Below are 25,726 nucleotides of genomic sequence, written 5' to 3' on the forward strand. Positions count from 1 at the left end.
ACACGTCATTGGTAAAGTATCCTGGGAGATTAAGGAGTTACGCCAATGTTGAAATAAAATCGAACACCAAGAATGGGGTTGCGAATTACGATCTACAAAGGAGGCTCACTACGGCGAGGCATCCCGAGCAGAACCCCTTTAAGCACAGTATGTATATCCCTTTTCGTGTTGTCATGCACAGATCTCCCCTGCCATGATAGCACATCTTACGTCCAAAAAGGCAAAAGGTCGCATTGATTAGCGGTCATTGCCGCGTTCCCCGACCGACACTAGGCAACTTCCCTGTGGGAGATGATCGACGACACATCGGTCGTCATTATAGTAAAAACGCACAATCCGAATGATTAGTTGAGTTCGGTCGTAAGTGCAGATTCGTGCGTCGGCCTGAAACAGGGACTAGGCATAAAGGTTATTTGACGTGAGTGTTCTTCTGGCAACTCGCGTCGTGCAACGACCCGCATCGTGATGGGGCATGGTTCCCCTGAATTGTCCACAATCGATACATTTCTGAGGTAGGATTCAAGTGACATAGTATCCTCCTCCTGTGTGCGCAGCTGTTCGCGTTGAATGCCTCGAATGCACCTGCAGAAATTGACTGGGTCCCTCACCTGAAAATGAGGTGGGCCAGGTGGAGCTATCTATGGGAGAGCATCATTGGGCGGGCAACAGGACCAGATCATGGTCATTTAAACTTCGAAAGATCGATGCTCTGCACTCCACCTGATAGAATATCGCTCAACCTGAACGGCAACTGTCATTCGTTGCGGCGTTGAATGCCCAGACGGCTGAATAATCCGATCCACGATATGAATGTAACCCTACGCTCACCCAATCTTGAGGTAATTATGCAAACCCATGGACGGAAGGCGAAAAGTGTATAAAGCTACCAAGATTCGGGGTTTGAAATTGAAAAGATGCAGAAACTGTGACTAAAGGTTCACTTAAGCGGTGGAGAGCGAAAGACAAAGTCTGAAACATGGATAAGCACAAGGATGCGATCGTCCGCCAATCTTCAACGCGGAGATAATATCAGGGTTAGATAACAGTCTTGGGTTCTTGTCCTGGTGCTCCTTTTTTATCACGGTGCGAGATTTAGTGAGACATTTGGCCAGGGCTTGAAAGTGACGATCACACGCATGAAGCGCAATTTGAGGTTTAGGGCTTACCGCTAGCCAGCAGCCTAGTTTCAGCGGTTCCAAAGGTTTACACTAGCCGCGACCAACTTTCTTCCCTCCCCTCCGAGATTACCACGAGGCTGGGTTCCTTGGTGGGATTAAAAAAAAAGGGGGGGGAATATTAATGGGTGAAGTACAAACGAGACTTAAGAGCAAAGTGCTTATTCTGTATCAAACACCTGTGGTGAAAAAAAAACGAACAAAATAAGCAGGGTTAGACTACGCATGCTGATACACCGAGGCCATGCTTCTTTGCATTTGGCACCACGTCGCCAGAGGACAAAGTCTGGTTCTCTCCAGGCTCCAGGCTCCACCAGCGCAATATCAACGGCTTTGTCCCTTGATGCACGAGGCGCCCCAGTAGCCAATCTTTCGCAACCATGACCAATTCGGTGCGCTGTGCGGACGAGACTTTCCGGATGTACCCAAACTCCTTCACCAAGTGCAGTCTCGAACACGTGCCAAGAAACCCTAAACTTTGTTCGCCAAACTTTCCCCTTGGCATCGCGTCAGATTCTCGCGCATTCTATCCCAGGTTGCCAGCAGCTGACGGGATGGAGCCCACTCGGCTTAAAAAAATCTGACCCTGCGGAGATGCAGACGCTCCTTTTCCGCAAGGTAAGGGGGAGGAGTTGTGGTCACTATCCGCTAAGCTGTTAATTGCAAATCATTGATCATATGCTGCTTGTAGACACATCGTATAGTGTAGGATGAAGACAATACAGCGTTGCAACAGAGCCAATGTCGATCGGCTCACTGTCGCGGGGTTAGAATTTGGCCCAGTTTTGAGAAGTAGATTACGTGCACAATACTCGACTGTACGTCTTCGATGGGTCTTTGAGGTCCCAGGATCTTGGTTGGCTCCAGACACAGGATCATCATGGCTAAGGGGAGTGCCCACCAGGAGCCCCAATTGTTTGACTAGCACATGGTGCCTGCGACGGGTCCTTGCGTGGTCCACTTTCCCAGCGGAGCAACTGGTGAACATCCAATGAGACCAACTCACGAAGGCAATCCCATTTCAGTTGTCAATCGTTGGCTCTATGGTCGGGATTCTAACAGGTATCCTGTGCGCTGATGGACTTGATTGGCCTAAGTTTTCCTCTAACCCCGACGTCGTAACTTCCACGAAGAACAAAGAATCCAACAACCATCTGAAACCGACCACAGCACATAAAGAAACAACGATACCCACTTGAGAGATACGAAACATTTTCCCCAATCCGCAGTGTCATGGCTCCTACCCCGGAGGATGCCGTCTTTGCAATTTCTGCCCAGGCAACTCAGCTGGGCAATCGCATCTCCGTTCGGATGCTCGACTACCTAAGTACGGTTCACGATATCCCAGATGGCTTTGGCGATCTCTCCAAAGTCTTTCTCGATACATGCCGTTCCCTGTGGACCATCGAAGCCGGCCTCAGCGAGTCGACGACAGCGAACCGGCCGCTGCCCCGAATCATTGTTCAGGAGGTGGAGAAGAAGTTTATAGAGGCATACCGTGACTTTCAGCACCTGGATCGGGTCGTGACTAGGCTGATCCAGTACGAACACCGGGGGGCACTGGGAAAGCTACAAAAGGGATGGAACCGACCTAGCCACGAGCTGGGCAAGATCCAGGAGTCGCTCAAGAAGACGATGGAGGCTTTACAGATCAGTGTCCTGGCTTTTCACTGGTCTCTTGGCGATGTTAAGCCGGAAGAATCAGTGGGAGTCGGATACGCAGGGCTCGCTGCAGCACTAGATCGGATGGCGAAGGGGAGGTCGGTGGCGGGAATCAACAAGGCGAAGACGCTAGAACGCGGGATCGCTGAGATGAAGCAAGCACCGCAGGCCGTGAGAACAGCACCCGCTGGGCCTCCTCCCTCGGTGCCTGTTCCACCGGTACCGCCGAAGCCATCATCCAGCCACGACGATGTCAGCCGAGAGCCTGGCGTAAGCAGTCGGGGGGGAACATTGGTCGAGTCAATGCCAGAGACCCTGTCGTCGGTCCTGTCGCTGGATTCGCTTTCATTATCGAGTTCTCACCATGGCAGGGATCTCGAGTTATCACAGATCAGGACTCGGAATACAACCAGCAAAGGGGAAGATCGTCCCCACCTCCAGAGCTCGTCAGCATCCACTCTAGCTCAGGAGATAGATACTAACCCTAGCTCTGTCCTGCCGAGTAAAGCATCATACCGGAAACAAGAGTTACCCAGTATGCCGCAACGGACGCCGAGTAATACCAGCGCTGCCAATGTCGGCCATCTTAAGAACGCTTTAGCCTCTGCCGTGCGAGCGAGAAACCATCAATTAATGGAACAGCTCCTGGATAGTGGCGTATCACCAGACATGGGCGAGAATACACATCCCCTGAATGAGGCGATCCTGCACCGTGACATTGAAGGGATGCGTCTGCTGCTGCTTTTTGGAGCCGACCCGAATGGACCAGACAGAGAAGGAAAATCACCACTCTTCTGCGCCGTGGAAGGGTCATTCATGGATGGAGCGACCTTGCTGTTGAAATACCGTGCAGACCCAAGTCTCATGACTGGATCTGAGCTCGAGTCTCCTCTTGGGTTGTGCATCACGAGCCTTAAGACGGGTCTCGTCCATGTCCTACTTGCGCATGGAGCAGATCCTAATCATGAGATGAGGAATGGAAGCACAGTGCTAATCGAAGCTATCCGGAAGAAAGCTCCTCAACGACTAGTCGATCTCCTTCTGGATGCTGGTGCGGATCCGAACTTGAAGAACCGGGAAGGGAAGTCGGCGTTGTTTGAAGCAGTCCAAGCCGACCAGGTGATAATAGTGACGACACTTCTAGACCATGGGGCGAATCCAAACCTCCCTGGACCGGAACATGTGCTCTGGTCAGCCATCTATCGGCCGGCCTGTTTGCGAATCCTGATGGCCCGTGGCGCCGATGTCCGAAAGAGTCCGGGTATAATGGAACAGGCAACAAGCATCAACAACATTGACTCGGTGCGCATCCTACTACAAGCTGGCGTTGACCCCAACTCTAAAAAGGATGGTATTTATACGCCATTATGCTCCGCGATCCGTGACAACCGTGGGGACATCTTTGCGCTTTTGCTGGCCAACGGCGCGAACCCCAATGTCATGGCATCCGAGTATCCGGCGTGGAAGTGTGTTACTCACTTCCGGACCCACCTTCTTCCTGATCTCGTCGACGCCGGCGCAGACCTGCACCAGCCACCAGGCATTGTCGAAATGGCAGTCCAAGTCAACAACGCAGAGGCGGCGCAGTGGCTGTTGGAGCACGGCGGTGCGAATCCGAACGATCGCAACACGCAAGGACACACAGCCCTCACAACGGCCATTCGTGATAACCGCGTCGATCTAATGGCTCTCCTGTTGGCGCATGGGGCGGATCCCAACCAGCGTGGCCAGGACTGGCCGGTGTGTATGGCCGTCCGCTCTCCGACCCTGCTGGAGCAGCTCCTCCCCGCCGTGACCGACCTATCGGCGCACAAAGGGGTCATGGAAATGGCCGTGTTGGCGAATCAGTTAGAGAGTATCAAGTTGCTGCTAGCGGCGGGTGCCAGCGTCGAGTACAAGAACGGCGGAGTTTTCTCCCCGTTAACGACAGCGCTTCGCGAGGGTCACGAAGATATTGTGCGGTTCTTGCTGAATGAAGCCGGCGCAGACCCCAATGCGCCCGGTGAGCATCTTCCCATTGTCAAGGCGGTCCGTAGATGCCACGACGGAGACTTTAAGATGATCGAATTGCTGCTCGAGAAGGGTGCAGACCCAAACAAGACGTATCGGGAATGGAACGCGGTAATGCAGGCCATCGAGAACCGAGACCTGAGGCTCCTTCGTCTTCTGGTAGAAAAGGGAGGAGGTGTAGATCTTGAAAAACAAGATGAGATTGGTAAGACTGTGATGCAGATGGTGGATGCATCGGGCTGGAGTGAAGCAACACAGCTTCTACTCGATAATGCGCGCAGATGAGGATCATTTAATGGCCGAAACTATATACCCACTTTTCCTTTGTGTATATTGAAAGATAATATGTCAGAGAGGACATTCGAAATGCTTGACCTCGCACCAAGTCAACGTCGGAGGAATTGTTCCACAAACTTGTCATGGCAGGTTACTGAATCGTCGAACCTGACACCAACCTGTGGCCAGGCAATCTACGACGAGGCCAGCATGTTATTTACAATTCTCATGTTGATTTTCATATGTTTGGGGGTAAAGCACCTGAGACTATCGCATGTATACGAGAGTCATAAATACTCTCATTGACAATGTCCCCAATGCTGACCTTTACTTTGTCTACAACCAAGTGCTCTACTTCCTTGATAGCACGCTCTGTTGTTTTTCTGTTATTTAATCAGACAGCAAACTGTATATACCAATTCTACCTATTCTAAGTGTCTAGCAACATCTAAGATGGCCTACAACGTCAGGATCCCGCTCAATTGGAGCCTCCCCCCCCGAGCAACTATACCTGGCTTCCGGTATTACCATGCCCAAACAGCGGTGATTTACCCCGAGACGTTCATTTAGAATGTCCAGTATCTACAACAGGAAGGAACTACATGGATAATGAAACACACCCTTAATAATGAAGCATAGTATGGTAGCTGGTCCATAAACATAGGATGTATTCGCAATGTTAACCGATATTTCGGGGGGAATATAACAGCCTCATACCACCAGTGCTTTGTCCGTCATAGTTTCACCTAAGCTTACAGAACTGTGCAGGGAACGGTTCCCATAAAAGAAGCCAGACTGACATATGCAGAGTAACGTCGCATAGCCCACTATCTTACGAAAAGATGGACAAGGAGCTATGTTAGCCTTTCACCAAGGAATACAGTTGATATTTAATGTGATAACAAAGGTCGCCTAGAAGCAATAGATATGCAGAGTTAGATCCTCTGATAGCGAGAATCATATACATGCGGGTATATTGAAAATGTCCACAAAGACCAGTCCTTCCAAAGGAAACCCAGTGTAGCTGGCATCCCATACATCCTTCTTAGCCCTTCATTCACTCGTCCAGATTATCAGTCCTGATCAGACGAAACTGCATTGTATCTCTCTCGGGCGGTGTCATCCAAGGAAGAATATAATCTTTTCTCGTCACGTCGACCAGTTCAAACCCACATTTGCGCAAGACCTTAACAGACGCCTCGTTCTCCGTATCGCAATATGCCTCTAACACCTTGAATTGCGGTTTGCACAACCAATATAATTCCACAAACGCCCTCAAAGCTTCCGTTGCAAATCCCAGGCCCCAGGTCGATCGGTGAAAAATGAAGCCCACTTCGGGGAGGGGATCCGTTTTCCATGTTCCGACCCATCCGATAAACCCGCCATGAGCCCAAATATCGTACGGCTTATTATCGTCGGGGCAGTCTTGACTCCCCTTGAGCCCGTTGGAGATATCATCCAAGTAGGTATCCCGCCGAAGGAGTACTGCATAGTTCTCACCCATGGGATTTGCTTCGAGTAACAAACTGGACATCCACTGGCGGGAATCCTCCAGTGTCTTGCATGGGCCGTGGGCGCTCCATCGGGTGGCCACCGGGTCGGACCAAATGGCGTGGTAGCCAGCCACATGGTCCTCGGTTAGACGGACGAGCTGTAGCCGCGCCGTCTGCATTTTTTGAAGAGAGGAAAGTGACGAAGTAAACAAGATCGCGATGTTAGATTGTATGGAATTCCAGTCGGAGAGGGAAAAAGAAGGAGTAAAAGTCAAAAATTCACAGGGAAATAAAAAAAAAGGAAAAGACAAAAGAGATCGAAGAATGATTCTATTCCGTGCGGGCACCGCATTCAGTTAGACAGGCTGAGTAATCCAGTGCATGAGTCTCAATAATAGAGTCATATAGAGTCATGCCCGAGGTTAACCAATTCTTACCACTGAAATGTCTCACGCTGACTACGCCCGAGCTGATGTAATACGAGGAAAGCACTCTGCTTGACCGGATCAATCCCAGCTTGCATTCCTATCAACCGACTGCTTGGAGGGATACCTCGTGCGCTCTGGTCGCCGTCCAAACGACCCTCCTCTTCGAGGGCCACAGAGCGCTTGGTGATGGTGTAAATCATAGAGCCATCCCATGTCCCCTCCCTACGAGGTGCCGCTGCCAGGATAGCAAGCGCGCCGTGGCGGGTACCATAGTTTCGACAATTTGTGGCAATAAAGTAGAGGATTGGGACAATCCCTATTTCCAAAGTAAAAACTGGTGGCGCCTCAGCAGTGCATGCAGGTTGAGGCGAATCGTCTAAGAGCAGCTGTAGTCTCGATAAAAGCAAACCAAACTCCCTTTCAAACGGGTCGTGTGCAAACGCCCCCTGCGAGTGGTCCATCTGGAGCAGCATTCGCAAAGCATCGCGGTAAATCTCGACGAGCGTCGCTGCGTGCTGCTCAGGCGTTGAAAACGTATGGGCGTGTTGGCTCCGAAACGCCCGATAAGCGCGATCCCACTGATCCAATCCGGGCACTCCCTCGGTTTGTATTTGTCGAAGAAACACCTCGCTCTCCGCCATGGCTACGGGGTATTTACGTCGATCACCGACATCACCAGACGTCATGCCGGGCGTGGTTGCAATTTTTGCCAGAGCTATCTGGTTGATGAGTCGAAAGAACCTATCAATCTGGTTGAAAAGAATATCCTGAGCCTCACCCAAGGACGTAAACATGTCCGGCGTGGCGACGGAGAAATACTGCCCTGGCTTAGTAAGTGCGCTGGGAGTAGTGGAAGCGACATCCAGGAACAAATCACATTGAAATCGCATGCGCATCAAGGTACCGACCATAGGATATTTGGATATGATTAATGTATTAGGTCGGTCCTGCCTCGCCGGGCCCCTGCCCGTGTCTTTTGCTATCTCTGACATATAAAAGGCACAGCGCAGGTGTACGTCAGCGGCCTGGTACCGACCTTGGAAGATTTCAATGGAAGAAAGCAGGAGACAAGCTGTCAGAAAGGTATCCATAGACTGGATTTTTGAACAGAGTAGAGATTTCATGTGTGAGAGAGCGGATGCATAATGGACCAGAGCGGAATGCTGCTTATTGCTGTTCCCTGGACCGTTAGGGCTGGTTGAATCTGCAAAGCTGCGATGCAAGTCCGCCAAGGAAATGGCGGCGTATCGGATGACGGGCTCGGCATAGCACATCTGGAGAACCAAACGATCCTTAGAAGCGGCGTGGAAACATCCCAAGAGTTGAGATGCGGTATGCCGGCGAAAGTAGTCGAAGGACATACTTTCGCCCGCTTTGGTGAAAAGAGGAAGGTTAAACGGGGACTGCAATGTCCCCTGCTCTTCTGCCTGAGCGGTCTTTACCACTTCTGGGGGATACCCGTCGCACTTCCGTCCGGTACTGGTACATCTTACACACCCTGGCCGGGCTTCATCACATTTGACGCGCCGGATCCTACAAATAGTGAGCGCGTTGTGCCAGATACCTACCCCTTGGGAAGCTGATTAATCGGTCTTACTTGCAAGTATAACAGCCCGTGCGCACTCTAGTATATTTCTTTGGCTTTTTTGCCATGGTATGTGTCTACTACCTGACAGCAGCTCAAGGACAACCTGCGGATTACCATGCTCGGCAGTGGAATGGCCGGGTGGCCCCCCTTTTGTATATGCAGCAGGAAGATCGCCATATCTTCTGCACTTTCGGTCCGACGTCTTCCGTTGGTCTTCATTGACAAGGCACGCTATACCGAACAGGGACTAGTGTCTCATGCACGGATTTCCCGAAGGAACATCAATGCCCTCACCTCACCCACTTGAAAGGCATCAAGTTCTGTTCCTTCATTTGCTTCAACTAGCTGGAGACGACGTAGCCATAATGTCAATATAAATCCGACGCTTTATTTATGCATAGCGCTGTCAACATCTCGCTGCTGTACTGTCAACCTTCGCTGGCAGAGAGGCTTGGAGATGAACAACCGAATAGTGGAAGTGGATCATAGAGCGATTGATATTTGATCTATTTAATCTGGACAAGGCACCACCGCAGATGGAAGAGAGAAAGAGAGCATGAATGCAGGGAATCCATCACGTCCCCGATCTTTTTGCCTCTATTCGACAACCTCCATTTCTGGTTCATTCTACAGAGCTCTATGAACCAGCTGTACACAGTCGACGAGGCCGTGTTCCTCCTCAGGGCCACCGGGCAGCTGACTGACAATTTCGACCGGTTTCTCGAGTCGTAGCTCGACATTCTTTTCGCCACCAGTTCCAATGGTCCACGATATGGTCGCAACATTGTCCTTTCCTAGCGCAACCTTGGCTTGGATGGCATCACTGAGCCCAAGACGTGGCTTGAAGAGGACTCTAGTCGAACCCGGTGCGATAGGTCGAACACCGGCCAGTTCGGTGCAATATTCATAGATGGGCACACTAGACCACGCGTGGCAGTCTGACCGCTGCCGGACGTCGTCCTCTTCCCAGGTGGACAAATTGCTGGCTAGCATATTGCGCCACGGGTCCCACAGCTGGGGCCAAAAGCTGTCGTAGACCTGATCACCAGCAAGGGACAACGCACGAAGGGCATAGAACCGCATCATGTACGAGCATTTCGCGAAGCGAGAGTCCGCGAACGATTCAGTCAGAAGGCGGGCGTGATCCTCTGGTCGCGCGGTACCGGACACAACTGCAAAGACCTGGCAATGTTGTGAATAAGACGATTCGTCGTCAGCGATGTCCGCCGTGGAATCGGTGAAGAACCGTCCGTCGTAACAGTGCGTTCGAATGGCTTGTTGCAGGGCGGCCGCACGCGCTTCATACTCATCTGCATAGCCCGGTCGACCAACTTCGCGAACAAGACGTGCAGCTTGTTGGAGAACATACGCATATAACATGCTAAAGTATGTATGGCGGTTTGATTTGCGACCGGAGGTGGGCACCCCTTTGTCGGGATAATCGTCCGTCGCACCCCAGGTGGTGACCCAGTCGACATACTGCCACACATCCTCAGGCAATCCGCTTACAAGACCCAAGGGGTCAATGTGTAAGTCAAAGAAGTCGAGGACGCCGTCGATCCGGGGGAGGAAAGAACGAGCAAAGGGAGTGTCGCCGAAGTAGAGATGGTGATCGCAGACCTGCAGGACCCAATACAACGGGAAGCCGGCAATAAGCTGAGGGACGTGAGAAGGGAAGCGAGACTGAGTGAGACCCTCGCAGGTGACTGAAGCTGCAAAATTTGTGATTGCTTGTCGCATCAGCCGGTCATCACCCGAGAGTAGATAGTGAAACAAGCCGACGGCGCGACTGTCACCGGAGTATCTGCCAGGAATGTTAGTCGTCCCTGGATACGATCTCAACGGGTATATCTGGTTGTAGACTTACTGAAGTTGCTCATAGAACGGACAGTCCGAGTACCCGTCAAACATGCAGTTTCGCATGGTGCGAATCGACACGTCCCATATGCGTTCGCTGTATTCATCGCCAGGCTCGATCCAGCTGGCCTTGACGGCGAGGGGGTAATTCACTTGTGTCACATCCATTGGAAACATCCGGACCGGTTCCTCTCCCACTATAATCTCGAGGCGTAGAAGGCGAAACGTCCGGAACCAAAATGGCTCGTATGCCACGGTTTCTGTGTCAGGGATATCCAAAGTGACCGCGTCATATGGACCAAGGAGATGACCAGCTTTTGCATCCAGCCGATCTGTCTTCTTGCGAAAGTACGGGTAGGAACGAGGCTCCAGCTCGTAACCCTCCGAGTATGTCACTTTCATTGTGATTTGCGACGAGCTTTTGATCCCTTGAAATGCCCATCGGAGGAAGGCTGTTGAGTGTGTCTCGGCCTGTAATTCAAGCATGTGCGAAGAGCGCTCACGAAGAGTCAAGGGGCCACTCCCTGACAAGCAAGATGACCATTCGTCTGCACTGATATAACTCTCGCAGGCGCGTATCACGTTAACGACGATGGGGCTCTGATCAGGCATTGGGAACCCACGCGGACGTAAACGCCAGGGTGGGAGATCGCCATTCAGGGTTTTGATTCCATACGCCTTTGGGGCTACTGATGGGCTGTAAATTGTCGGAGCGACTCGTTCGTATATCTGTTAAAACGAGATAATGGGTGGTATGTTCAGAATGGCAAGATAGAGCCAGCTTACGTGTAAAAATCCGTCGTCTATCAAACCCATTGGGAATTGAATACTCTCATCCACTTGGACCTGCCATCCCTTATGCGAATCTAGCTCCACGACGTTACTGCCTGTCTCTATAGAGCCCACCACAGTCAATCCCGGCAGCGTCGTCCTCTCAAAGGGCATGGCACCGCGCGAGGATGCAAAGTATCGCACCACGACGAACCGAATCACATTTTGTCCAGAGTTAAGATAAGGTGCGATATCGAGCGTGTCATAGTACCAGATCCACGGACTGCTGCGCGCTGGCCCGACAGCGACACGGACCCCATTGACATACAACTTATATCGCGTATCCGCAGAGAAATGCAACAGTGCGCGGGTGGGACTTTCCGGAAGGTCAAGCTCACGGCTGAAATGGACAATTCGCCCTGCCGTATTGACTCGCGACGAATCAATCCAGTCTGGTGTCCATATCCAGTTGGCCTGGAGGGAGTTGATGACCTGGCGAGACTTGTTAGTATGCTATAGGTGTGCCAACAGAAATTGGTCGCGCATACTTTCTGTTCGTCCGATGTCACCATATTGTGTTAACCAGGTACGGGTCCCTCCGCATATTAGACTGTTATTATTCGGGTGTCGCAGAAAGGGCTTGGATTTGAAAATATTAATCTGACCGGTGTCCATGACGCGCGTGAGGGGTTTGGTTTGTCTCGGGCTATTGCGTCCCGAGGTGGATGTTCGGTTAATTTCGTATATTGTAGATCTGCTTTGAGAGGTTATATAAAATGAACTTTTTGTTATAAGATTTCATAGTGCATTTAAAGCAAGACAAAGCAACCTTCAGTGTCTCGGTTAAAAACAATAGCATAGTAGATTCATCATCCGGAGGAATAGTATTCATAAAGTAGGGGACGTATCACAAAAAAAAAAAAAGAATTGAATAATTCTTTTTTGCTTCAAACGACGTATTGTCTAGTAGACTAGCAGCGAAGTATTAAGGCCCAGTGCCCCTGTTAGAAGTGCTACAATTGCTTTCTCCATTCATGACATCACTCGATGATATAGAGGCCTGTACAGAGGTGTGCCGCGGCTGAAGGTCAAATATGGATCCCTAGGCAAGAGGAACAACATTAACCAGGGAGTAACTAGGAAGAAGGCCAATCAGACAAGTTTATTTCCATTCAAGCACTCCATGAAACTCATGAAACTCAGCAATCACAGTACAACTCTACGGATTGCTTAACTTATGAACGCCAAATTCCAAGAGAAGACGGAGGTGGATGGGGGCTACATATGCTTTTTCTGAGCCACGAGCAGAAATTCCACCTTTTCTATTTACACCAATACTGCTCCGTACTGAGATAGGGTGCCAAAACTTATAAGATCGTGTTGATCCCCATGGAGCAGGTCGCTTAAAGATCGATCGTGAGTGGAATCATTCGAAAAGGAAATGGATCGATCCGATCTTTTGGCACCCGATCTCAGTACAGCCAGCCATTCCAGTTTCTCGCCGGCAACGCACGCTCCTTGGTCAATTCATTGGAGAGGTAAAGGTATTGTGGACTCTGCTGACTGCCGAACGACGAAGTATCAGTCGAGGAGCCCCACGACGATGATGGATTGGACTGTAGTAACCTTTGTACTTGTACATTGGGATGGTAACTACCTAAGAGCGTGTAATATGCATTGCTTTGGGGTATACGACCTCGCTATATTGACTTGGTTAAGTGAAGTGTGCCTGGACTATCTGCCGGAACACACCTTATGTTGAACTTTACCCGTAGTAAATTGTTGTCTATCGAACGTGCTGTGTCATTTGCAGGATTGTTAACGCTGTCGTTGTGTGTTGCTCATATTGGTATCTTAATTAAAGATCGTCAGTAAAGGTAAGGCTCTAGATCGTGGCCAGCCGCAGAGAACCATGGTTGAGGAAGACACGCATCTTGGTATAGAAGCAGGGTTACCGTGTGATGTCATGCATGACATAAATCCGCCCTCACATGCTCTCTGTTCTATAAAATGGTATAGTTTGTCAATCGGACTATATTTCCACTCTATTTCCATTACAGATCACATCATATGAGACATGATGGATGATCGCAGCGACTCACGAAAGAGAGTGGCCATCATTGGCGCCGGTGCGGCGGGCATGGTAAGCAGAATGTGAAATAAACTCAGTAAACGTGCAGGACTAATAAAAAGATAGTCGTGCGCTTCTACACTAGCAAAACATCCGCAAAATTATGAAGTGACACTGTTTGATACCGCACCACATACCGGTGGTCAGGCTATCTCAATCCCTCTCGATGATTCCCGCCATGGCGCCAGCTGGTTGAATGAGGGCGTGCAGGGTGGTTCGCCCATTTTTCGACATACTTTCAATTTCTTCCGAAGATACGGCTATGAACCGGTGGCCGTCAAATTACAAGTGTCCTTTGGGAAGGGACCAGACAGCTTCTGGACGAACTTGTTCCCCAGTCCGCTGGTGGATCAATTTTCAGACGAGATACAAAAGTTCGGTCGCGTATTGAAATGGATCAAGCGACTCATGCCATTCCTAGGTATTCTGCCAGTGAAGACCATGTTAAGGCTATTCCGGTTCAGCACTGCGTTTGGAAACAAAATGGTGTTGCCATTGCTGGCTCTCTTCCTGGGTACCGGCAACCAAACACCCAATGTGCCGAGCGTGCTCCTGGAGCGACTCTTCAATGACAAGAATATGAGATTGTGGGACTATGATCCTGATACACTTCTACCCAATCAATCCACCATGTATACCTTTCCAAATTTGAGTGACTTCTACCGTGACTGGTCTCGCGACCTGAGTTCAAGAGGCGTCCATCTCCGGCTCAAGACTCGCCCCGAGCTTTTAAAGCGAGATAAGCAAGGCATAACCTTACGCCCACATCCTGCGACCAACGATGCGAATGATAATCCGGGTGGCACCGATCTACTATGTGAGGAATTCGATGAAATGGTTATTTGCTGCCCAGCCGACGAGGCCAAGAGATTACTTGGAAAACATGCGACATGGCGCGAGAAGTACGTCCTGGGTGGTGTTAGATTCTTCAACGATATCACCATCACGCATTCCGATTCCGAATATTTTGATAGTATCTTCGAGACCCGATACAAGAGCCATCTTTGTGCGAAGGGCAATAGCCAGTCGCGCGAAGACCAGATTTCATTTTCCCAAAAGACTCCGAGAACACGGAAGGATGGGTGGGAGGGCTTTGCTCCAATGTACTATATTCATTCGTACGAGTCTGATCCGGACAAGATTGAGATGGGCTTTGACTGTACAAACTACCAGCATCAGTTCCGTGAGGCCCTTGGTGAGAATGCCATTTCCCCGGAGTCTGACCGGCACGTTTATCAGACAATATTCCTGAACGACGAGCAGAAACACCTCTGGACGTGGAAAGGCATCGACGACAGTAAGATAATCGACAAAAGGTGGTGGCACCAATTTGGGCATCGTTGGCAACATTATCTACGCGTGGTACCAGGAATGATGTTTATCAATGGTAAAAATAGGACGCTGTACGCTGGCGCTTGGACGATGGTGGTGAGTTTCGCCAAATCACTTCGCTCACTACTCCGCAAGCTAACTATTACACAGAACATGCACGAAATCGCCTGCATATCTGGAATTGCAGCGGCCTACCGACTCGGTGCTGAGTATGAGGCTTTCGACGATTTTGCCGAGGACTTCTTCGCCAAGTATCTCCTTGTCTCGCATGGCGTGCGCTACAAACGAAGCGCAAATGCGATGTGATATGGCTGAGTTGACACTAATGCTCAATCTTGGATTTTCTCATCTTAGTACATATGATAAATACGTGCCTCTGTACACCTTCCCGGTAGTAAAAGTCTGCTCCTGGGCGGATGCGACTAACACAAACGCCCTGAGACTTAACACACCACAAGCTCCAAATCCGTTTCCGACGCCACCGCATCGAGAAAGCCTTCCATATCAATGCCAGACATCTTAGTGTACTCAAAGATCTGGCGGAACCAGTCGTACTCAGGGAGGTTGTAGTATTCGAAGTACCCGAATGCAATCGACGCCGGAAAGGAGATCACGCAAGCTCCCAGGGCAACTGTCTTCGGTTGAAGGAAGTATTCGGAAGATTTGGCGATGTTGATGGCCATGTTATGCATCTCTTGTACATCACAAGGAAAAGGGGGAAGTGAAGGCGGACTGCCCTGCCGCGCATTGGTTGTACAGCTCAGATATAACATACCGAGATTGCTGAAGAGAAGAACATGAGACGTCCAGTATAGCAGGTGAATATGACCCGATTCGAGGTCGGGGAAATAGATGCATGTCGGCGGGGCCCTTTCCTGCGGTATAGCGCAGCTTAAATGAAGACTTGACGGCTGTTCCCAGTGTAGCTTACTAGGGTGGTCGCATTTATACGTCCCATACCAGGTCCGTAGCCGTCTGGAGAGGCTCGAGTATACTTTGCAGACTCTAGATAGTCTTTGCGATTTCTCGTGGCCGTCGGATGCATTATACACCGAGTCAACCATCTGCAATAAAGCCGGAATCTCCATCATCAAGTCTAGTAAATGCTGTTTGGGCTCCTTCTTACCCCCCTTCCAAGGGACGGATATCCATTCCGGCGTTGCGAGATATGTCGGTTTTCTTGTGCCAATACTATGAATCATCTGCCGTGACTCCAATTAGCCGTGAGGTCGTACAGCAACATCGCAGATCTTACAGCAGAAAGGCGCAATGCGTCGAACAGTCTATGTCTCGCCTGAGTCCATGGAGTGTCCAGCCCTTGTGAATGAACCAATGACAAGGCCCCGTGAGTATGGCTAGCCCACCCCAGGCCTCTGCTCGACGATCCTTCGATAATCTGTATGAGGACTTCCTCTTAGCACGAACTCAACTACTAATGGGGAAGGAAATCTTGCCTCATAAATGGCTAGAAACATCATGCTTGCTAGGGTCTCATCACGAAGGCCCGGGGTTCCATTTTGAATCGTTCTGTGAAGATGCCGCAGTGACTGCGAATATGATTCTGAGCTTAACCGAGTCAAACGAGGATCCTGGGAAATACGACCCATTCGAGCCGCTCCAAGTGCTAGCAAAGCGGACCTCAGGCTCGGCTCGTCTACATCAAGGTGTGGGGTAAATGCCATCCAGTCGATATAACTCGACTTTCCGAACACGTCTAATCCGGTCTGGATGACATTGTTATGGAAGTATGAGCTACAGTAATACGCGACGGCAGAGCGATGAAGGGTAAGGGCGTGGGAGGATAGCCCACTGCTGCACGCACGATATGTGATCGCCTGGCCTGGCAGGGTCTCACCCTCTCGACTGGTGGAGATTGCTCCTGCGTTTAAACTAGACTCCGACGCCTCGTGGCTGGAACGGCCTTTGCCGTGATAGGATACATTGATGAACTTCATCTCCCGCGAATAGCCAGGACAGGAAGTGTTTCGCGACAGGCATTGACCACACGATGGCCGCTGCTCGTCGCACTATCGGTATAGTTCAGAGGGAATGCTCAAAGTTAGGCAAAGAAGGTCACCCACCCGTTTCTTGCGCCTGCGGCATGCATGACACCCTTTCGAACCCCCTGCGATTCGTGCCATTGAGTCAAGGGCAATGATCACAAATAATTTGCTCTACGGTATGATGCACCGAGCATAGATTGAGATTCACGCTCACGTCTTTACGGAGATTATTTAATGATGCTTGCATAGCCCACGCCGTGGGGCTACGGAGGTGCGCCACAGAATACGAGGACGCCATCTAATGCCAAGGTTGAGAAAGAGTCCAGAAACATTTTGGCTTCGGCGCATTACATTTCCTGATTTGGTATGGCTTGTAATGACTAAGACCTTGCGAATCCTTCGTGGTTGGTGGTTATATTTAGCGTCATATGATAGCTGGACTTCAATACATCTCTCTCTGCAAGCAAACATTTACATCTAAGGCAGATGGATTTATCATGGGGAAGCGCAAAACCTTTCTTAATCCAGGAGTCATGATGATGCCTAAAGCTCAAGTGTTCTGCAATCTTGTTGACACAGGAATTGAGCCTCGTAAAAACATGGCCGCCTTGATGAATAGGTGATTTCTCGAACATAAATAGAGAGGTTCCCAGAATATTAGATGTCCTTATTGTGCTTCTATAGATCACTTCGTCTTTCATTCAGACAATTATGGAAGCTGTTGCGTCAAGAACTCATAAAACAAGGTCCCGCTGGGTCCAAAAGCTATACAATGCTTTGGGATTCAAAAAAGGCTATAACTTCATCTTGTGTATGCCCATGGTCCAACCCTCATGTGTGTAGCGATAAGAAGCTAACCGTGGACCAGTCTTTATTTTTGGCGGCGCATGGATGGGATTCACCCTCGCTCGTCTGGAATTCCTAGACTTCTCCACGTTCTGCAAGAATGCAGTGCCCGGCGAGTGCTTTTATTATAAGGGGCGAGGATACATAGGACTATACCTACACCTTGGGTGTATCCTACGTATGTACTCTGCACACAAAAATATTGTTAGTCAGGTTACTAACATCATTATAGCTGCTGCCTTCCTTGCGTTCTTCCAATTTATCCCCGCCATCCGATACAGGGTGATATTATTCCATCGCATCAATGGCTACATCATCATCCTGCTTGTTTTGCTCTCCAATGCCGGGGCATTAATGATTGCAAGGCATTCATTCGGGGGTCTTCTCTCCACCCAAGCCGCCGTGGGCTTTCTGGTAATCCTATCAACCTGTGCTATTGGCATGGCATATTACAACATCAAGCGACTGCAGCTGGAGCAGCATCGAGCCTGGATGTTACGGGCATTCTTCTATGTAAGACTACTTTGTACCAATGTAAATCTCTTTACGGACCTACTAAACCGAACAGATGGGATGTATCATCACCGTGCGCATAATCCTCGTCATATCGACCACTATTATCTCAATCTCACCCAAATATTACATGGCACAGCCCTGCGACAAGATCGACTTCATGATAGGAAAGGAACAAACACTCGAGAGCTACCCCGACTGTGCTAGCTTTTACAACGGGACCCATCCAGACCAAAATGTCCTTGTACTAGGCGACTTCAATGGCGATGCGGACAAAATTGGGACTGCGTTTAACATGAACTTCGGGATGGCATTTTGGCTGGCCTTGTTCCTTCACGCTATAGGTGTAGAGATATATGTGAGTCTATCCGAAGCGATATTCCCCTTGTTCAAATGACGAGCGCCACGGAAACTGACTTGGATATCCAATTGTATTAGCTGCAATTAACACCAAGGGAATCTCAACGGCTTCGCGAAATCTCCTACACCCGACAGTTAGAAGCTGGGTTTGAAAGCCCTGGAAGGGCAGGTCTCACTGTCGACAGGTTTGGCGATAGTGAGCCTTGGGTTTCTGGGAAATGAAAGTCTTTGAATGTTGCCTGCTAGGGTAATCTACCTGTTAAATTGTCAGACTCCGGTGGTTTGGAGGTAGCGCCTTCGTAACACATAGTGACCTGTGATGTTGAGGTGATTTGTTCCCTGTGGCTTTATATATAAGACTGCGTTGTTTGCAGGCATATGATGGGTTCATGTTATTAAACTATCTAGTGGTTATGTATGTGGTGCTGGTAAATATGAGAGAGGATATAATACCAAGAATAGATGCACAACAAGGACGACCAAATATAGAGGCATGTAAGGTATAAGTATGAAGGATAAGCAATACGAGGAAATATCGAAGTGCTTCTCACCCCTCTGGTTTTATAGGGCTCAAGATGATAGTGATATACTATAGTCCGCCTTTCTTGCACATTGACACTCTAATCCCTAGAGTTCCTTCATCGACTGATGCAAACGTGAAACCTAGAGACAGGGAGATACTTTGCTTCCGCATATTCCCCTGAGCGTTCAACGTTCCATTGATACAGAGAGGTGAATACCGTTTATTGTAAGCCGGAGGAATCAGGAAGTACTTAATGAAACTTCAGGCCTTCAACCTTAACAACAGGGCCTTCATAGACCTTCCGCGCAACCAGCCAGTACAAAACCCCAGATATTCCCATTACTCCGACAAACAGAACCGGTGCCCAATTGAGAGTTTCGGCCGTGACTTGACGGTTCACAGGCCAGAAACTCCAGAAGAATGCCCACGAAGCATATACCAGAGCTAGTATATTTATTGACATTCCAAATCGACCAAGCGACCAGCGGGAAGGGGGTAGTGGTGGAGATTTCGTTATGCGACGCACGATAACGCAAGCAATGCAGATCATATATGTACCCATGAGAGGGCTGGTAGCTAGTGATAGCAAGGCGTTCATTGCGACGCCGGAACCAATATTAATCAAGAACATGATTAGTGAGAAAGCGCACGTTATTATAATCGAATTGACGGGGATATGGAGTGTTGCGTGGACCTATTCATACTATTAGTAACGAACCCAGCCACCGCTACAGTCGATGAGGGTCATACAGCTCCAAGCCAGTTAGAGAAGGGTAGGCCATTATCCCGAGCAAAGGCGAATGTCTGTCGTGATGCTGACGCCGTGCAGCTAATAGTTATCATGAAAAATAAGAGGAGGATGACCAAGACTAGTACGCTTGCACCGGTTGCATTCTTCGTGGCCTCGGAGAATACATAGATAAATGGTAGACCAGCAGGGGAGTCGAGAGCGTCTTGCACGTCAGGCATTATAAATAGATATGTTAGAACTGAACCCATGGCCAATGGTACATTTAGGACAAATGACAGTATCATTGCTTTAGGAACTGTAATACCAGCGTCCTCAATCTCTTCCGCTGTAATATGGTTAGCAGCTTATAAGGTACCCTACAAGTCATAGGAAGTGCTTACACATATGGGCAACTGAGTCAGAGCCTGGTGGAAGACAAGATCAGCAGTAGCCTCGTTAAATCGAAATTATAGAGCTCTCACCCATGATGGTAAACATCGAGGACACTTGGCCTATCATCACTGCCAAAGATGGATTCCCTCATCCAGCTCCATAATCCTTAAAACCGAAGAATACGTCTTGTGCTTTGGCCTTGGGAGCAAGAACGAGTAATGTGACTATGATTGGAGCAAATGCAAAGAAGTGGAACGTGACGAAGATGCCCTCGGCAAGTGGAAGATGTTTCGCAGCAAATATATTGAAAAGACTCATACCAATGGACGCTGCAGAGACGATCAAGGTTCCTTGCCAACGAGCCGGTGCATATGTCTCACGATTCAAGAAGATCACGCCCTGTATCATTGTTCCGGTCAGATAGGAGTTGAATGCCACTGCGCTCTGCCAAGCGAGTGCGGAAAGCCATCCTATTGTCAATACAGGCGTTAGTAGGTAAGATCAGCTTGACGATATTCATCGCCTGGCCCTCATACCGGAGGCATAGCTAAGAAACCTTTGATATTTCCTAGGAGCGAATTCAGATACCCACTAGTACGGAGCTTCAGCTTAAGGCTCTCTGTCATCCAAGATATAAGAAGTACTTACATGGTACTGACCACCCGCGGTAGGTGCCCTGTGTACGCAAGGTTAGGCCCAAAGCCGAGATCCAGATTGCCATACTCACATGGAGGACATTTCAGCTAAAGAAAGAACGATAAAAAGCTGCCCACAGCATGCCCAAACCAGGGACCAAAACAGACATGGTCGCCCACCTGCCCTTAAGCCCTGGGAGGTTGAACTGCCATCATGTCAGCGAATTCATCGCACGTTCAGGGGTCACTCACGTCAGCACATTCTCCCAGGTTCCCATAATACATGTTGTGAAGCCAATGGTACTGATGAGCCGGAAGTTTCGCTTTGATGCATTATCAGTACTTTGGGCTAAAATGTGCAGAGAGGCTGGATGCAAACCCTCATTTCCTGCTTTTTACCCATCCGATGCATGTCCCTTTGGTCATGCACTGTGAATCCCTCCTTAACGTCCTGCGATACATCTTCATCAAGACATTCTCTTGTGTCGGGCACTGCCTCGATCTGTGGGTTGCTGTCCGTGCCGACTTTTTTCAGGTCTAGCGGCCCGCTTGCCATGATGACTGTGAAGGATACAAATCTAGAGATATAAGAAGGTTGACAGACTGTGGTGTGAACTGTCATAGGAGAATTGAAGAATGAGAAAATCCTTCGCCTAGCAATTTCACCCCTGGCGCAGGGTACGTAGATAAGTGTACAGCGTCACATCGCCATTGCATCTCACGAGGTCGTACACGTACTATAGCAGATTTTAGTCTGAGTGTGAAAGTCTCGGCCTCAATTGGAATATCCCTTAAGCTGCCCAATGGATATGCGGAGTAGACTCACCGGTGGCGCATAGCCTGCATAATGTCGCAGCTTATTTTTAGGGATCATACATAATGAATTTTCCCATTGGGAGTTTCGCCGTACAAGACCTCTCAGCACCCTCGCTGAGAGGATTGAGTCCCGATCCAATAGATTACACGCCTCTAGGATCTATCTGACTCTTGAAGCCATCTCCTTTATCCCTGAAGGCTCGGCTTGAAGCCGGTGTCCCCATTTTCCAGACAAGGTCATGCAAGTCTAAAACCGTGAGGTTGCACGCATATACATATTAACCTTCGAGTATAACCTTTCAAACTGGGGCCATGTAATTCAGCGCCTCCCATATCCCGCTAGAGCCATTTTAATCCCTTGCTCAGGCCCTGATCTAGCCCCGTCCCAATCAATATTCGTAAGCCCTTTTTCGACCCCGAGAATAATTTGTGACCGTTTGTGAAACGAGATAATACGAAATAAAGAACAAGTGGGTCGGAGCAGCATTTATACATCATTGCGACGGTCCAGGATCCCTTGTCCGCATGCCGAATGTTTGGTGGAGTCACCATTCATTTTTCCTCGATATTTACAATATCTCTCTTGTATCCTAATTGCGCTTAAATGGCTATCTCCAGCAATGAGGACCACTCCTCCATGGAGGTCACATCAGATAATCATGTCGCATTCATTGTTATTGCCGCAGTAGTTGGATTGGTATGGTCGATATTGATGATTGTAATTAGAATATTCTTACGAGTCCGTCTCATTCCACCACTTGGGTTTGACGACGCAGTTGCTCTTTTCGGAACGGTATAGAAACCCTCTAATTTGATATCTTCCTTCTATACTTTCCAGACTAACCTATGCACACAAAGATTGTTGGAGCGGTGCAAACATCAGTAACACTTCACGCTGTACACAATGGCATCGGCAAGCAGGAAGACTTACTTGCACCCGATCAAACGCATAATGGGTTAAAAGTATTATTTCGCGTCCTTCTATGCTTCAAAAGAATAATGATAGGCCGCTAACAGTGAGATGACGTGGTAGAGCATATACGTTGCCTGGTTGCTTTATCCGATCGCTGTCTGTTCCTCCAAGGTCTCTTTGGCATTACTCATAGCGCGCCTTACCGTAGCCAAGGTGGAGCTTCGCGCAAGCTATGTGCTCACCGGAATCAGCGTTGCTTGGGGAGTTGTTGCGGTCATTGTCGCAGCAACACAGTGTGGGCTACCGCAGCCATGGAATATCGGAGCCTCTCATCAGTGTGATAGCATGGTATAGCCCATACCCAGCATTCCATGGGAAATACGCAGTGTAGTCCTTCTAACCTGTCTCTTCGCCATAAAGTTCGTCCGATGGACCGTGGTTGAGACGGGAAATATGCTGATCGAGCTACTAATTCCCGGCCTCATCATTATGGTGCTCTGGAATCTTCAAGCGCGGTTAAAGGCAAAGATTACCGTCCTGGTGGCCTTTTCAATGCAACTTCTGTCAGTGGCTGAATATATACATGCTTTCATATCAGGGACTCTACTGACATGATCTTATACCATGACATCAACAGGGTCACAATCCCGACCGTCTTCCGATTGATACTTCTCCACGAGATGACAACAGTCGACATTCGGAACGACCGGACTTTTGCAATCGCTAATACTGTGGTGCTCACTGAAATCACCATGCACTTTTCCCTCATGGCTGCCACCTTTCCATGCCTTCGCAAATTCTTGCAGGCGTTTGATACGAATCTGGGCGCAACGACCCATATGATTACTGATCCGGACGACCCGAAGCAAACTGGGTCAAACGGAAGCTATGGACTGAGGTCCTTAGACCGACCATCTCGTGCAAAAGGGACCAACATCGAGCATTGGTCTCGGAACTGTAATCGGTACAATCGAAAATATCAACCCCACACCGTAACAACAGTTTCGGCTGGTGTGGGTGATCCGAGTGGCTCCCCAGAAGGGAATGAAAGGGTACAAAGGCAACGCACGAGGAATCACGACCTGGAGAGTGGAGGTGTAGGGAGTGATGATAGCCAACTTACCATAATTCGGCGGACGCAGCATTGGGAAGTTACGGTAGAATCGAGAGGAAACTGATACAGAAGTGAGAGGGAACCTCTCTGTGTTATGACTTGCAACGTTGGAAGTGTTTTGTTATACAAGCTTGGATTCGACGACTAGCGTATACATATCCTTATTCATATATTTGAATCACGTAGAGAGTTTTCATTCGTCCAATCATATTTCTATGAAGGGCGTTTAATGCCCAAAGGACGTAACCGTGGCAGCTCTGGCCTCGTCGCGATGCTCCTTCTGCCATTTCTTGGAATAGCGCACGCCAAAGCCATCACTGAAGACTTCACGAATAGCCTCCAGGGGCATGCCCTTGCATTCCGGGAAAAAGAACACCACAAATACCCACCCAGTGAAGCAGATGCCAGTGTAGAACCCAAATGCACCGCTTGGTGTGATACCCTTCATCATGGAGAGGAAGGTCGAGGAGATGATAATGTTGGTGCTCCAGCAAGTGACCGTGTTCTGTTGAGTAACTGTTAGCCATATCGAACACTATTTCCTATTGTGACAGGACGTAAAGACGAAGGGGAATGATTGGGGACATCGGAAAGGAAGGACGAACCATCATCGTTCCAATAGCTCGGACCTCCAGTGGGATCAGCTCAGTCCCAATCCACGCAATGGTCGCAACGCCGGACGAGTAACAGGCAACATAGCAAATGATGGTCACCAGGACCACGGTTCCTGGCCAGCCAACATTATTGCTTTCCACTTCTAGTGTTTGCAGGTTGACTGGAATATAGTGAAACGCGACCGCGGTGACGAGCATACAGATGGCCATGCCAAGGACGGTCGTGGTCAAGATAATTCGTCGTCCGAATCGATCCACAACCAGGAGGTTTACGACCGAGAAGACAAAGTTGGTCCCTGACACGGTAATACCAACAGCCGTCGGGTTGTTAAATCCAACGATAGCGAAAAGCTTGGATGCGTAGTACATTAACGTGTTGAACCCACCCAGTTGACTGATGGCCATGACCACGCATGCAGTGAGGACGGCACGACCGGTAGACGGGGTAGTAAACACACGTCTAATCGTGGCCCAGATGGTGTCTTCGGACATCGCGTGCGTTGCTTCCTGGATGGACAGCTCGATTGATCGGATCTTGGCCTCGCGCTGTTCCGTCGTGGACCGCGGATAGATGCGGAGGAGGACAGCATCTGCGCTTGCAGTATCGCCGTGCGAGACCAGCTGACGAGGCGACTCGGGGCACAGGAAGAGGAGTGCAGCAAGGGCAAGGGGCGGTACAGCTCCAATACCAACAGTTGCTCGCCATGCTTCGCCCTTCACCTGAGCAAAACCAGCCCCGATCGCGCTCGCCAGGAGCTGACCGAAGGTAACGCTCATGTTGTTGAATGCCACCATGCGGCCACGATATTTGGCAGGGGCTATTTCACCGACTATACATCAATTAGTATGCAACCACCGTATTCGAGTAACGGGAATGAACATACTATACAGAGGTACAACCATGGCAGCACTGCCGACGCCAAGGCCCACAACGAACCGACCGACCGCAAACTGAGGCACCGAGTAAGAACATGTCTGAAGCACTGTTCCTAGCACGAAGAGAATGCAAGCCCCCCAGATGGGCCAGCGGCGGCCAAAGCGATCGGCAGTCAAGCCAGCTCCTACTGCACCGACCAAAGCACCACCGCTCGTCAATGAAGTGACGAGCTCTTCCTCACTGGAGCTCAAGGTATGACCGAGGGACGTTCCAATTGTCACAAGTACCGAGGAAATATAGCCGGTATCGTACCCTGGAAAGGAGATTGTCAGTTCCGACTTCCTGGTTATCTGCGAAAGACATACCGAATAGAAGACCACCGATTGAGACAGTTATGGAAATCAACCACGCAGCTTTGGAGGCCGCCGTGTCTTCAATGCCACTCAGCTCGGAGACGTCCTTGAGACCTCCCTTCTCGGCATCTATCGTGTCAACATGTTCCACTTGCTCTGCTTTTTCTTTCTCATACGAGTCGTCCTCGCCATCGTACTTATTCGGCGACATGATGCAGAGCCTGGTGTGGTTTGATCCGAGGATTGCCAAATATGAATGGGGTCACTAAAGAGGAGTAGTTGCTTGATAAAGGTGGATAGTGGAGAGACTGAG

At 49.6% G+C, this 25,726-nt stretch overlaps 11 protein-coding genes across 11 annotated transcripts; 5 read left to right on the forward strand and 6 right to left on the reverse strand.

Annotated features, from left to right (window-relative positions):
• The first annotated feature begins 1,811 nt into the window (after nucleotides 1-1,811).
• On the forward strand, nucleotides 1,812-5,144 carry BDV38DRAFT_239744 (ankyrin repeat domain-containing protein). Its single transcript, XM_032053799.1, has one exon. The coding sequence runs from the start codon at nucleotides 2,409-2,411 to the stop codon at nucleotides 5,130-5,132; it is 2,724 nt and encodes a 907-aa protein (XP_031916528.1). The 5' UTR covers nucleotides 1,812-2,408; the 3' UTR covers nucleotides 5,133-5,144.
• Nucleotides 5,129-5,504, forward strand: BDV38DRAFT_239745 (uncharacterized protein). Its single transcript, XM_032053800.1, has one exon. It carries the CDS (start codon nucleotides 5,193-5,195, stop codon nucleotides 5,427-5,429), a length of 237 nt encoding a protein of 78 aa, XP_031916529.1. The 5' UTR covers nucleotides 5,129-5,192; the 3' UTR covers nucleotides 5,430-5,504.
• Nucleotides 5,505-5,880: 376 nt separating this feature from the next.
• On the reverse strand, nucleotides 5,881-6,882 carry BDV38DRAFT_239746 (GNAT family N-acetyltransferase). Its single transcript, XM_032053801.1, has one exon. It carries the CDS (start codon nucleotides 6,793-6,795, stop codon nucleotides 6,181-6,183), a length of 615 nt encoding a protein of 204 aa, XP_031916530.1. The 5' UTR covers nucleotides 6,796-6,882; the 3' UTR covers nucleotides 5,881-6,180.
• A 28-nt stretch (nucleotides 6,883-6,910) lies between these two features.
• Nucleotides 6,911-8,978, reverse strand: BDV38DRAFT_18480 (Zn(II)2Cys6 transcription factor). Its single transcript, XM_032052150.1, has 2 exons — nucleotides 8,642-8,978; nucleotides 6,911-8,577 (listed from the first exon to the last, which is right to left on the reverse strand). The coding sequence occupies exons 1-2, from the start codon at nucleotides 8,695-8,697 to the stop codon at nucleotides 7,050-7,052; spliced, it is 1,584 nt and encodes a 527-aa protein (XP_031916531.1). The 5' UTR covers nucleotides 8,698-8,978; the 3' UTR covers nucleotides 6,911-7,049.
• A 281-nt stretch (nucleotides 8,979-9,259) lies between these two features.
• BDV38DRAFT_269051 (putative rhamnosidase B) lies at nucleotides 9,260-11,832 on the reverse strand (the record flags this gene model as incomplete). Its single annotated transcript, XM_032056896.1, has 4 exons — nucleotides 9,260-10,436; nucleotides 10,500-11,218; nucleotides 11,276-11,752; nucleotides 11,809-11,832. 4 exons carry the CDS (start codon nucleotides 11,830-11,832, stop codon nucleotides 9,260-9,262), a joined length of 2,397 nt encoding a protein of 798 aa, XP_031916532.1.
• A 1,508-nt stretch (nucleotides 11,833-13,340) lies between these two features.
• Nucleotides 13,341-15,029, forward strand: BDV38DRAFT_290189 (putative flavin-containing amine oxidasedehydrogenase; the record flags this gene model as incomplete). Its single annotated transcript, XM_032061425.1, has 3 exons — nucleotides 13,341-13,403; nucleotides 13,458-14,819; nucleotides 14,874-15,029. The coding sequence occupies 3 exons, from the start codon at nucleotides 13,341-13,343 to the stop codon at nucleotides 15,027-15,029; spliced, it is 1,581 nt and encodes a 526-aa protein (XP_031916533.1).
• A 10-nt stretch (nucleotides 15,030-15,039) lies between these two features.
• Nucleotides 15,040-17,000, reverse strand: BDV38DRAFT_239749 (Zn(II)2Cys6 transcription factor). The gene is made up of 4 exons (XM_032053802.1): nucleotides 16,805-17,000; nucleotides 16,178-16,750; nucleotides 15,979-16,119; nucleotides 15,040-15,925 (listed from the first exon to the last, which is right to left on the reverse strand). The coding sequence occupies exons 1-4, from the start codon at nucleotides 16,862-16,864 to the stop codon at nucleotides 15,167-15,169; spliced, it is 1,533 nt and encodes a 510-aa protein (XP_031916534.1). The 5' UTR covers nucleotides 16,865-17,000; the 3' UTR covers nucleotides 15,040-15,166.
• Nucleotides 17,001-17,437: 437 nt separating this feature from the next.
• On the forward strand, nucleotides 17,438-18,667 carry BDV38DRAFT_279972 (uncharacterized protein; the record flags this gene model as incomplete). The annotated part of the gene is made up of 5 exons (XM_032059178.1): nucleotides 17,438-17,537; nucleotides 17,595-17,750; nucleotides 17,805-18,085; nucleotides 18,141-18,443; nucleotides 18,524-18,667. The coding sequence occupies 5 exons, from the start codon at nucleotides 17,438-17,440 to the stop codon at nucleotides 18,665-18,667; spliced, it is 984 nt and encodes a 327-aa protein (XP_031916535.1).
• Nucleotides 18,668-19,218: 551 nt separating this feature from the next.
• Nucleotides 19,219-21,282, reverse strand: BDV38DRAFT_290190 (amino acid transporter; the record flags this gene model as incomplete). Its single annotated transcript, XM_032061426.1, has 7 exons — nucleotides 19,219-19,662; nucleotides 19,719-20,036; nucleotides 20,275-20,561; nucleotides 20,628-20,659; nucleotides 20,819-20,932; nucleotides 20,979-21,049; nucleotides 21,106-21,282. 7 exons carry the CDS (start codon nucleotides 21,280-21,282, stop codon nucleotides 19,219-19,221), a joined length of 1,443 nt encoding a protein of 480 aa, XP_031916536.1.
• An 897-nt stretch (nucleotides 21,283-22,179) lies between these two features.
• Nucleotides 22,180-23,633, forward strand: BDV38DRAFT_290191 (uncharacterized protein; the record flags this gene model as incomplete). Its single annotated transcript, XM_032061427.1, has 5 exons — nucleotides 22,180-22,281; nucleotides 22,401-22,505; nucleotides 22,742-22,840; nucleotides 22,876-23,018; nucleotides 23,093-23,633. 5 exons carry the CDS (start codon nucleotides 22,180-22,182, stop codon nucleotides 23,631-23,633), a joined length of 990 nt encoding a protein of 329 aa, XP_031916537.1.
• A 113-nt stretch (nucleotides 23,634-23,746) lies between these two features.
• BDV38DRAFT_18506 (general substrate transporter) lies at nucleotides 23,747-25,720 on the reverse strand. Its single transcript, XM_032052154.1, has 4 exons — nucleotides 25,426-25,720; nucleotides 25,068-25,373; nucleotides 24,175-25,013; nucleotides 23,747-24,074 (listed from the first exon to the last, which is right to left on the reverse strand). The coding sequence occupies exons 1-4, from the start codon at nucleotides 25,622-25,624 to the stop codon at nucleotides 23,796-23,798; spliced, it is 1,623 nt and encodes a 540-aa protein (XP_031916538.1). The 5' UTR covers nucleotides 25,625-25,720; the 3' UTR covers nucleotides 23,747-23,795.
• Between the last annotated feature and the right edge of the window lie 6 nt (nucleotides 25,721-25,726).

Source organism: Aspergillus pseudotamarii, assembly GCF_009193445.1.
Source record: "Aspergillus pseudotamarii strain CBS 117625 unplaced genomic scaffold BDV38scaffold_11, whole genome shotgun sequence".
Lineage (NCBI taxonomy): Eukaryota > Fungi > Ascomycota > Eurotiomycetes > Eurotiales > Aspergillaceae > Aspergillus > Aspergillus pseudotamarii.